The sequence below is a fragment of the Pterocles gutturalis genome, unplaced genomic scaffold (genome assembly GCF_000699245.1).
Source record: "Pterocles gutturalis isolate BGI_N339 unplaced genomic scaffold, ASM69924v1 scaffold13589, whole genome shotgun sequence".
In the NCBI taxonomy this organism is placed as follows: Eukaryota; Metazoa; Chordata; class Aves; order Pterocliformes; family Pteroclidae; genus Pterocles; species Pterocles gutturalis.
The window spans coordinates 64,413-76,710 of NW_010130833.1; the positions used below are offsets into that span (position 1 = coordinate 64,413).

A 12,298-nucleotide genomic window follows, 5' to 3' on the forward strand; every position below is an offset into this window, starting at 1 on the left:
TTTGTGGGTTAGGTTTCTGTTGGCTCAGCAGGCTGCTAGATTGGATTGTGTGCCAGATGAAGCTGCACCCTTACTTATTTTCTTTCTCTTTTATTCTGGAGAGACCAGAGAGCAGCTTGTTAATAGTGGTAGGTAGTCCTCAGTAGAACTGCGGTTTCTGTTATCACTTGGAGAGAGGGAGTTCTATATTACAGTGCCGAAGCAGAAAATAGAAGGATTACATGTGCTCTCTGGAGAGCTTAATCGGACTTCCCTTTCTGAATGGATAACAGTTGAATGGTTTGGGGTTTTTTTACAATAGTCTCTGCTCAGTATTTTATGGACCTCTCTGGTCCTGTGGCTAATTTAAAACTACAAGGTGTTGAGAAAAGCAAATGTAACTCAAGTCATTTCAATGTTTCTGTTTTATAGATAACGAGAGGGCTGGGAGTCGTGATATGATACCTATGGATGAACTTGGCCCAGGTAAGTTCAGTCATGGATCAAACCCTCTGTCTGTTTCAATAGAGCACACTGTCACTCACGGCAAAGTTCAACTATTTCTCTAGGTGGTATTCTTTCAGATGGATAAAGCTGACATTTAAAAACAGAACAGTACCTTACAAAAGATTGGTCATAGTCTTTTTTTTTTTTCTGCCTTTTTTTTTTTTGTAAATACATGTAGAGTCTACACACAAATTTCTCCACTACTTTAAGCATATAATGAAGATATTCTGACCTAGCTTTCATTCTAATCTCTGGCCCTTGAGGCAGCTGCATTCCCTATTGCAGATCTGGAAGTTTGGGGATTCAGAAGGAAAAAAAAGAGTTGAAAACCTACTTCAATGTAAAGCTTGTGTTTAAATCCGTTCTGCCTTTGTTTTCTGTAGGCAACACCAAAAATAAGTTAGTATGTATGATATTTCTGGCTCCACCTTTCATTTACCTGTGTCCAGCCAAGCCTGGCTTTTCCTATAGGCTGAGAACAGCCACCTACTGTCAATGAAGTGCTTTGAGACTGATAAGCTCTATAGTTTAAGGCTTGTACAAGGTTTTATTCTTTACTGAGGTAGATAAAAGTGCTGTGTGGTCTCTTGGCAATTTGCTTTACTTCTTCTGGTTGATGTTATTTTTATTTAAATACTTGTTTTAATGCCTCTGAATAAAACAGTTTGATATACTGCTATTTGTGATTGTAGCTGAAAAAAAATAGCGAGTTAGAACCAAGCTGAAAGCCAAGCATGTTCAGAAGTTACAATAACAGATATATATCGTCTTTTGTATTCTTAGAAAAATGAGGTGCCACCTGCCATGAATCGAGTGTCCATATGTATTTTGCCTAAGGGAACACTGAAACATTTGTTCTCACAATGGAAGAAAATAACTTCAGAGAAGATTGCCTGGCAGGATAGCTGTGTGCTAGCAGGTGCTGCAGTACGGGCAGTGCTGATTGTTTATGGTCTCAATATTAATTGTTGCTGTATGCTTTCAGGAGTTACTGGTACAGCTCTGAGTACAAAATGAAATGCAAATTAACAGCATATGTAGAACATCAGGCAGATTCTCTGGGCCGTTCTGTTCTCCATTTTTTTTTATCACTATTAGAAGATGAAATCTGTCAAGTTTTCCTGACCCCAGCTCTTGAGTGGTTTTTAACTCCAACGTGACTATAACTTTGTGCTGTTTCAGAGGTCAACTGAGGAGGGACTAAATTAATGTATCCAGTTTACTGTCCTTAATTCCAAGGAACTGGAACAACAGCTATAGGACTTCTTTCAGGCTCTTCCAGATGCCATATGTTTGTTGTCTCGTGGGCATACTTGCATGAGAAGCTGCTCTAGACTATATTTTCTGATTTTAACTTCGTTGCAGACTGTTGTATTCTGGAGCTTTTGTTCTTTTTTTCCACTCTGGAGTGAACTGGCAGACATAAGGAACAGCACATCAATGTGCAGTCCTCTGGGTTTGTACTTCCAGTAAGCAGTTTGGTTGTATCCCCACATAGTCCACATGGGTCTACGCTGAGACTCCAGAAGAGACTGACCTCACTTATGTTTGCAAAGCAAATGCATGACAGAGTACCAGAGAAAGTTGTTTGGCATCCCACCTTATCTTTTTATTTATTTTTATTGCAGAGAGTCCTTTGCCCTTGTTTCAGTTGTGTTTTTCCCTTGCCTTTCTCTGTTTCTGGCTTCACTTGCCCCAAGATCTTTCTACTTTATATTCACTGTCTTTTAGAGAATTCTTATCTGTCTCCAGCTTTGTGTTGTCCATTTTATTTAATTCAGATGTTCCCAGGTTGCATAATTGTCTTTCTGGTGTACTGCTTTGGCAGTGAACTGTAATTGCCTCAAACACGTTAGCGTGTGCCAGTGCAGAATTCAGTGGATTTCCATGCCACACACACGCTAGAGGTACCCATCCATTCAGCCAGGCCCTTCCAGCCCAGAGCATTCATCCTGCTCCCCTGCAGCGTACAAGATGTTCCAGATCATCACTGCCTATCTGCTGCTTATCTATTGCCTCTCTTTATCAGGGCTCAGCTGTCTTGGTGGGTCTTTACTATTAACACTGTTAAGCCCCAGTGACTGTTTTTCAAAGCTGCAAAAAGAAAATTGCTACTGGTATCTCAGCTTGCTTGCTAATGCTGCACTGTAAAGGAAGTTAATTCACTAGCAGTGGAGCTAGGAAGGCAGAAAGATACGTTCCCCACGAGCTGGCAGTACTAGACCAGTCACATTCCTGTTGTCTGGATCAATGGGAGGGCCTGGGTAGAGCGTGGATGTCCTAGGAGGTGAAAGAAAACATGTATTATGAGTTACCGTGGGATGCACCAGACAGCCCAGCGCAGAGATAGCTCAGGTCTGTCAGACTTCATCAGCTGCAAACAAGTGGCTCTGCACCGAGTAATCTGAAGATCATCAATGCTTATTGTCACGGCGCTGCCTGAGGGTGGCTGTGACCCTGAGCTGTCTGCAGAAGCAGCAGAGCAATGATCTCAGGCTGCATGCCGAATTTGTGAGTTCTCTAAAATTGTATCTATGCCTCAGTTAACCTACAGTCAGTCAGACAAGGTTCAGATGCCCCTGTCCTACATGCCCGTCTCCAGGCATAACTTCTCCTCCTCCTCCTTTTTAATGGTCCAGAGGTTTGATCTTTGTAAGTTGAGAGCTGTACGAGGACACAGATGGACTGACACTCAGCAGGCATTTGGTCCTGTAATCTGTGGCAACATAAAAATGTTGCTGCAGAGTGAATAGGAGATGGTGAAGCAATACAGAAGACAAGAAGCAGAAAGTTGAGAGAGAGGAATAAACAAGCCAAGAACAGGACTTGCCTCTATTGGCCAATATAACTTTTGTCTATACGTGGGATTGTATTAACTCAGAATAATGCATTTATACAGATCTTACTGCTCCAAGGTATAGGTCTCCTCTATACCACAGAAACACAATTAACTCTGATCACTTTTTAGAATGGATCTGAAACGTAGGAGAAGCAGTACTCACTGATTTCACTGGGGGGCTGTGGTCCTTGGGGCACTGAGGTATTGCTTCTCTGACGCAGCCTCCTTCAAGATATTTCTCATTTTATTAGGTCAAATCATGAACTTCCTATCTCTGCTGCTGCTTATCTTGACAGAGTCATAGCACAGTGTGTGGTTTTTAGAAACACATAATCTGTCGGTGCTGATGTGTGCGGCCCCGTTAGCATGCAGACCACGCAGCAGCGAGCTGACAGTATGAATTGCAAAATATGTTGGAACTTTGATATGAAAAACAAAGTTCTTGACCGTTCTTTGTTGTCAGATTACTGCCACTGTGCAAAAGCTTGATCTTCGTTTTGCTGCTGTCCTGGCTAAGCAGGTGTTTTATTTTTTTCAGTGGTATTAAAGAACTGCTGTGCTTTTAATTTTTTGTGATTACAGTCCTTACTTCTGACCTCGCCCCCGGGAGGTATCACAGCTGCCATACTTTGCTTAGTAGCTGTTGCTTTCTGGGGATAGGTTAAAGGTTTCCTCTGTATCTTGGCAATTCTTTTGAAAAATGTTGGTGGATCACCCCTGATGATGGCACTGCAAAAATGCAGAGTGATCTGTTACATCATTGCGAGTGTAATTAATATTAGATTGTAAGAAGCTACCGCTCAGTTGTTGAGTTGGATTTTTTGGGGGATTCAGCATGTTTCTATCATTTAACTACATACCTGTGTGAACTATTTACTCATAACTAAGTGATGAATCTTTAGATTAGGATATGACTTTCTAGCAGTATTCATGCCTGTCATTTGAAAGAGAATTATGGGTCATGTGTTCCTCCACAAACGCTGGTGGGGTAGCTGGATGCAGCTGGTAGGCTTTAGAGTTTTTCTTCTATGTTCGAAAGGAATAGCCAAGATTATTAGGCATCTTCATTGTAAGCAAATAATTAAAAGTAAAGCTCCTATGTAGCAATTATCTTCATGCTTCAAGATCAGTGTACTACCTGTACAGCTCTAAAATTCTTCAGTTATTTTTAGGCACCATGGTTAAATAATATGTTACTGTCCATGATGTCATATGCTACTTCAGGTGCTTGTTGCAGGTCTGTGTGAAGACTTCAGCTCTTTTAAAACTAACCTGGCTGTGGCCAGCATAAACATCATTTAGGGCCCTGTTCTGCGGCTGGGTTTGGTATGAGTCACTCCAGCTGTCTGTGCTTTTGTCATGTGGGCAAACAGTGCCTCTTTATGCCACAAGAACCCTATTAAACAAAAAAATATTACTTAATGACCTGTTGCAGGCAAGTAATAAACCAAGAGAGGAGCATTTTGATAGTTCATGTAAAACCTTTATTGTGGTATTCTAAGAACCCAGTTTGTCAGGACATGAAAACATTAATGATCCTTCGATCATTAATGTTGGGGAAAACAAAAGCCTGCAGGAAGCTATAAATTTGAGTGTCATTTACTCCAGATCCAGGGGAGGATCTCTTTATCATTGATAATGATGGGAATTTGATGCATCAGGAAAATAAATTAAGATTTGCATTGGCTGACAATGAGTCAAAGCAAAGGTTCTGCAGTAATTAGAGCCATTGCTTTGTAAAACCCTCTCACACTTTTCTTCCTTGTGTTCATCATGCTTTCATATTGTTTCTGAGTTGTCCGGAGAAAAAGCACCAACAGGTGCTACTTTGTAATGAAAGACAGTCCAAGCACAGCAGGATTTGCATCAAGATTTCTTCCAACTCGACAGGCCCTTTTCTCAGTGCTCTGAAAGAGACTCTTCCAAATTATTGTCATGTCCTGCCAGTAGTCGGGCTCAGAGAGAGTGGGAACATGCTGCAGAGCATTCAGAGAATGAACACAGCCAATTAATCAGGCTGCTAAGCAAGGAACACAAGATTTGGGCTGAATTTGGAGCTCATTAGCCACAGGGCGTGAGATGACAACTTGCTGCTTTCCTTGGGCACGGTAAAAACTGCAGCAGACTGGAATGAAAACTGTGCTGCTTCCTAATGAGTGCCAGCATCTGGCAGAGATACAAAAAGAGAGCTTTTCTGTTTTGTTTTGAGCTCCTAAAAAATGAAATTTCAGAGTAGAAGAGCATTTGAAAAGCAGGCTGCCAGCATCTTTGGGTTGTGATGGTTTATTTTCCTGTTTCTTTGCTGGAGAATTCTGCTGGCGTCAGCTCTGGTTTTGCTCCTCTTTGTGCTTGATGCCTGACTGTCGTGCTCTTTCTCCTCAGATGGGTACTCCACCATCGATCACCGGGAGAAGGAGCACAAATACAAGACCAGCGATAACACAGGGGATGCCTCAGAGAAAGAACCTCTAAAAGTGAGTTTCCTGTTACTGCTGAATGCTAGTTAGTGCCTTTAAAAGAAAAGAAGCCTGGTGCCCTCAGCAAGAAACACAGGGTAGTTACTCAGCAGGGGGCTGTAAAGGGCTGCTTTTTGTTCTTAGGTAAAGGCACCATTTTGTACCTTAGCACCTGGCTAAGTAGAAATAAAAGCAAGGTGCAGCTTTCCAGTGCAGGAGCAAATGCAGGCAATAGCTGTATTCCTCTAACTGGATGAGGCTGTGGAAATAGAAGGTGTTTGTTCTGTCACCCCCATCCAGGCACCATTCCCTAGCCCTAAGGTGTATAACTGTGTCAGACTTTGTTCCAAGAATAGTCCCTTCACACTGCCACACTGGTTTATTGTTTTCACCATGAGAAGTAGGTGTGAGCTTGTGTGTCTGTGTACAGCATCGTGGTGAACAGTGTTTGTTTCCCCAGCGTTCATGCACAGTCCTGACGGTGGACTGTGGGCATGGGCCAAGGAGAGGGGGAGGGAGAGGCAAGCATTGTTATGTGTGTGCCTTCTAAAAACAAATTTAGACAACTTTATAATTAAAAAAAATCTTCAGAAAGCTCTTTGTATTGTGAATTGTGTGCAAATGTGGTTTAGTAGGCTCTGTGTAATTTCTGTTGCATTGCTACGCCTTTTTACTGGACCTTTTTAAAAGTCGCTCTGGCCATCAGTTCTCCCTGGCCTCAAAACAAGCTTGTGTTTTCCCCTGGGGAAGTAATTTCAAGGAGGAAGGGGAGGAAGAGGCTCACTGGAACAAGAGTCAGTGGTAGGAAACACTGTTGTTAGTCTGCAGAAGGCTGTCCTTAGTAACCTTCAGCACATTGCTGATAATATCAGAAAATCTAGGTGATTCATGTTGAGTGGAAACAAACTTCAGTCAATTGAAAGGAAAACCCACCATTACTGAACAGGGGAAATAAAAATGCAATTTGGAGAAAAATTTTTGTATAGATCATGAACTAGGAAGATGTCCTGCTGCATCAGTCTGCCTATATTAACTTGCTTGGTCACGCATTTCCTGCTGTGTCCTGCCTTCCCGTGAAGGTATACCCTGGAGCATGGCTTCAATCCAGCTGGACGTTTTTTAAGCACAGATCACTCTCTTCAATTTGCCAGCTACGGGTATAGCTGCACCCTGTTGGAGGCTGCCCAGTGGGCTTTTAGATAGAGGTGGTCGTGGTGTCCTTCATTTGTTTTTGGAACTGGTAAAACTGAGCTGATTACTGAAGCCATGCAGTGTGCCCCCTTGTTCCAATGTGGCAAGAGATGGCCCTGCTTGAACCAGCGTCGACAAAATCAACTTTCTAGTTCCCTCATCACAGTTCTTATGTTTTGCAAGGATACAATGGGAAAGGATGCACCAAGTGACATAAGAACGTTGATCAACAGGAGCTTGACAGAAAGTGTCTAAGGGATAGGCTAAGGCAGGAAAATGAAAAAATACTTATTTTTGCCACTCAGAATTCATTAAAGTGGTGCAATTCAACCCTCAAAATCACATCAAGCAGTCCAAACTCCAGTGTATGTCTGAAGTAAAGCACAACCCAGGCTTCAGTGAGTAGCTGCTTTGATTTCATGAGAAAAAGGGAAAAAACATCTCACCTCGACAGTGTGTCTCCCACAGTCTGTGCTGCCATGCCCTTAGTTGGGCAGAGCTGAGTAGCTGCTACTCATTCTTCTCCCTGTGCTGTGAAACTAAAATATACCTGTGGGGTCTTCTGGCTTGTGAACTGTTTGATAACCATGGCTCTGAGGCTCAAGAGCGGCCGAGAATTGTCAATAATGACAGCAGGGAAGTGCAGCCTTTTGGCTGTTGCAGATGCTTTTCTCAGTATTGTGCCTTTGCTGATCTTGTTTCTTTCTCTATGACTAATTTTCCCTTGTGCTCCTTTAAGCTGAGTTGTTTGGTGGTTTTGTTTGATTAATCCGCTCTGTTTTGCCTTTAACTCCTCACCCTCTGCTGCAGAATGACACAAATAGGAAAAACATTAACAGGAGTAACAGGGCTTCGGTGAATCTGGTGGATGCCCGGGACATTAAGCCCCAGCCTGTTGACTCCTGGGTCTAATTTGCATGCATGGTAGGTCCTTTTAATGGTAATTGGTGCTAGTGATTAACTTGTCTCATGCATGGTCTGTATCACTGTGGAATCTCTTCAAGGCTAACTGCTAACTGAGTCCTTTCAGACAAATGAAAATGCGTTTGGAAAAAAAGTGATGATTTTATTATTCAGTGTATCTTTAATGAAATGCAATAAAACACCACTGTTTGATTAAAAAAGAACCTGTCAAATAACCAGGCAGAAAATTAATATTGTGAATGATTGGTTGTCAGCTGAAATGTGAAAGATTTCTGCTGTTAGACCATGGGAATGAGTTTGAGTAGTGTGTTCCTGCTTCGAACCATTTTTTTGCTCATTATAAGGATTAGCCTGAGACATAAGGAAAAGTATATCTTTGACTATTTATGGGTGTCCCCTGAGATTCCAATGAATTACACAGCCCTGCCCACTGCCACTCCCACTTCTTAATTCCTTTGGGTTTTTTTTTTTTTCCCTGTTGCTTCCTAGTTCTCTGCCACATGCCAAGTTCCTCAGTAATGTCACTGGCCTTTCTTCACTCCTGCCACTGCTAATCTGTCTCCTGCTGTCTCGCCAGACAGCCCTCTACCCTGATTGTACCTTCTGGCACTCCCCCAGAAGTGATGCTACATTTGAAAGAGCAGGTTTTGTGCCCCCGGCTATGACTAAAGGAAGGGGGCAGCCTTGTTGGCCCAGCCAAAGGGCAGAGATAAACGTATGTGTGATGCCTGAATGCTTCCCTCCTGCACTCTTCCTCTGAGCAGTGAAGGCTTATAGGAGGGGTACAGACTTTGAAATATGAAGTCTGTACTCATTTTCTCCCAGTCAGACCCTTCTAGGAACCCATAAGCTTGGGGATAGGCTGGCATTTCCAGTCACTCTCCTACCACTGGGTGATGGAGATCACCAAGGTCCTGTTACTTGCTGGTATTAATCAGTTTTGACTTTGTTTTGCAGGGCTAGAGTCCAAACACATTTTTTTTAATTGAGGGGGAGAAACAAACATTGAATCGACACAGAGGATCTCATCAGTCACCACTGCCATTCAGATCTGGAGGGCGCTGCATCACTGACCAGGCTGCAGGTTCCAGGAGGATATGGGGGAGAAGACACGACTGCCTGCTATTGCCAACCCCGGAGCACCATGCCTTACAGCGAGACAATTTGCTTTTTAACTCACGTTACATTCCCACCAGAAATAGCCACCACCTCCCTCTCCCTCCCACTCCTGCAAGAAGAGAGCAAGCAAGCAAGAAGAGAGAATCCAAGCTTCCATCTAGCTGGCTGTGTTCTTAGGTGACTATTACATGTGGATGGTGCCAAGTATGAGAAGTGAAGGTCATGCGGCAGCAAAGAGAGAGCTTCACGAGTGAAAGAGAAACTGCAGAGTATTTGAAATAATATCGTAGGTGTAGCCATGAAGATAATAGCACTTTTCTGGTTTGGGACTCGTTTTGGGTTTTGTTTTGGGGGATTTCTTTTGAACTGTGAATCTAACATTTTTTAAGGCTTTTTAAAAAAACTTTTAGGTTTTCTTTATTATTTCCACAGAAAGTGCAGGAATGTTGAGTGGGTTTATTGGATTTCAATGAAGGGAGAAAATGCAGAACAAAAACTATTAAACGCTGGTCAAATGAACTGGAGAATGGATGACAAAATTGATGCAAGCTGTATAATCTGCTTTTAGAGTAAGCTATATCAATCACAGTGCTCTATTATCATTATCTGGTGTATAATACTTCTGCCTTTTGAATTCTGTAATGGCTCTGGTTTTATTTGCACATATTGAAAAGCAGTTTATCGAAGGTTTCAGTGTCCCTGGTTCAGAAAGCTATGCTGAGAAATGGAGTTGCCTGGCTTTTTATTTTCTTGTTCTCAGATTGCAATAAGGAGCTTTTACATTTTAAACGTAACAGTGTTGCACTGATGATGATTAACAATTTCTTTTGCCGTAGCTGTTAACACATTGGAAGAAAATAGGAGCTTTTTCATAGGATGTCTTATTTTGAACACACCATCAATTTTAGATGAGTCTGTCACTTATATTTGATGGTAAACTTATCACTGTTGGATCCATGTTTGCTTTGGGCTACAGATCCTGATAAAAAATGCCACAAAGGGAACTGGTTTGGCCTTTTTTAAATCATCATCGTGATTTCTGTGTTCCTTGGGTTTTGTTTTGAGATTAAGTATTTCATTTGGTGTGAAAATCACCCACACGCAACAGTTCTCTAAGATGCCGAGGCCTGGTTTGTGTAAGAGGGAATTTTTACTTCATGAGAACGTACTCTGCATATATGGTATCTGGTAATGCCGTGAACTAAATGACTTCAGATCACAGATTTTCTCCAGGCATTGGTCAAGGGAGGGCAGCAGATGAGAATGGGAAGCAAATGTCTTGCTAGCAGCATCAGAGGACTTTTGCTGATTTTATTTCATTGCCATTGTTCTTTGATTGCCACATTTAAACAAGCTCCTAAAAACGGTGTGACTGGAAAGCACATTTTTGAATCTATCAGACATCATTTGCGGTTTTCAGTGCCTGCTGTTTTCTTTGTAATTAAAAAGAGGAAATATCCAACAACCTCACCTCCCCCAAAACATTACTGTAATAGTAAACATCTAAAATTTTTTTGTAAAAAAAATGTTAAAACTTTAAAAAAAAAGCAAGTACCAAGAGCTTTGTATCTTCTTGAGTATATTAAAAATTTGACATTAATACATATATATAAAGAAATAAATAAAATCTATATATCTATATATATATATTGTTGTGCAGAGGATAGGTTAACAAAACCATGTAAAATAGTTTGCAGGAGAGGGAAGCATTTGTTGATTCAGGGAAAAAGACTGATGCCAGAAGCTGTCAGTGATTTGGATAATATGTGTGCTCCTTCGCACCCTCCCTTTTTGACCCTCATCTTCCCCGTAGGTTGCAGTGGTCACTTCTGGATCCTGAGGAAGGTGAAGTTGCTTGGAGCAAATTAAGATAGGAAAGATTTGGTTTTTTCACCTGCATGCGAGTCCTATTGGGCCAAAAATGCTCAGCGGATCAAGGGAAGCAAAGAGATACATCAGTGATTGTCTGCATTTGTGTCGGGGCAGTGTCTCTCTGTGTGTAGACATAAAGTGTGGCAATGAAACCAGATACATAGTCTAACTGTATATTATATCAATGGTGCTCTTTTCATACTTGTTCTGCCAATACGCGGAGACCCTTTTAACCAAGCTACACAGAAGAGTTTTATATCACTTTTGGTTATGTAATTGGTGTATTCTTTTTGTATATGAAAGGATTTTTTTAAAAACGTTCAGTAATTAGCAATGGAACCTGCTTTGTAGCTGATTAGAACAGTGTAAGAGAAGGGCCGTGCTGTCAGTCTGTCCCTGATCTACTTCAGACCACATATTTACCAAAGGACTCTGAGCAAAAGTTCACTTAAAATAAAGACCTGACTGTTGAAAGGAGTCTCTGCTAAGACTTTGTGATTTAGTTATTGTACAGATATTCCAAAGCCAGCAAGAGGTTAACAGAGGGAACTGCAGGAAGGGGGAAGTGAGGTGACATGGGGCCATTTATGTTGATGACCTCCTATCCCAGATGTCCCATGGCTCTCAGTGGGGCACTACAGGGACACTCAAAGTCTGAACTGGAATATACTTTGGTCTCTGTCATTAGTGGGCTAAGAACATCGAGGAGTACTGGAGAAGCAATTTCAGACCCTATCCCCCTTTCCCCAAAAAATCTTTTTGTATTTAGCCTGCATGATGGCACTGGCTGCCCAGGGTCGTTGTAGCAAACTGTGCTTTGTTTTCCTGGGGACAAGTGTTCATAGCAGCCAGCATAGTTGTGAGCTGACAACGTGGTTTATTGCTGCAAAAAAGCAAAGGATGGTATATCAAGAAGACAAATGACAAGTATGCGGGCCAAGACTTCCCCTGGGAATCACACGTCTTACCCCTGCCCTTCCCGTGGCTTACAATAAGGACAAATTCCCAAGTATGTAGCAATAACCCATCGTTTACATTACTGTGGTTTTTTTCTTCTCGCCAAACTGTTCTTTGGATATTAAGGAAGGTAAATGGATTGGGGGGTGACTTGCATGTGAGACTGTTGCCTTGTATTATCAGCCCACCAGCAAAAGTCCAAAGCAAGATACTTTAAACTGGGTCTGGTGATTTAATGTCCTTTTTATTTATGGCCACAAGCTTGCTGGTGGGATGTGTGCCCACGCCTGTCCTTGCCTCTCCCCTTGTTGGTGCAAATGTGACTGGCTGTTTGAGCTGTTCTGGGATGTGGGTGGATGAACCAGTAATTGTTGTGTTTTGGCAGCAGGGACTGTATGTAAAGAAGGGAAAGCGGCAGTGTGTGTGACTAAAGCTGCAGTAGGGTCTAGAGCCT

At 42.1% G+C, this 12,298-nt stretch overlaps 1 protein-coding gene across 1 annotated transcript in view; it reads left to right on the plus strand.

Annotated features, from left to right (window-relative positions):
• ARVCF (armadillo repeat gene deleted in velocardiofacial syndrome) overlaps window positions 1-10,529 on the plus strand; it is a 71,108-nt gene extending 60,579 nt beyond the window's left edge. Inside the window, exons 11-14 of the mRNA XM_010080372.1 lie at window positions 412-465; window positions 5,708-5,799; window positions 7,783-7,896; window positions 8,854-10,529. Of these exons, the coding sequence (XP_010078674.1) occupies window positions 412-465; window positions 5,708-5,799; window positions 7,783-7,884 (248 nt within the window). The 3' untranslated portion in view covers window positions 7,885-7,896; window positions 8,854-10,529. The remainder of the gene's footprint in view (window positions 1-411; window positions 466-5,707; window positions 5,800-7,782; window positions 7,897-8,853) is intronic.
• The last annotated feature ends 1,769 nt before the right edge of the window (window positions 10,530-12,298 follow it).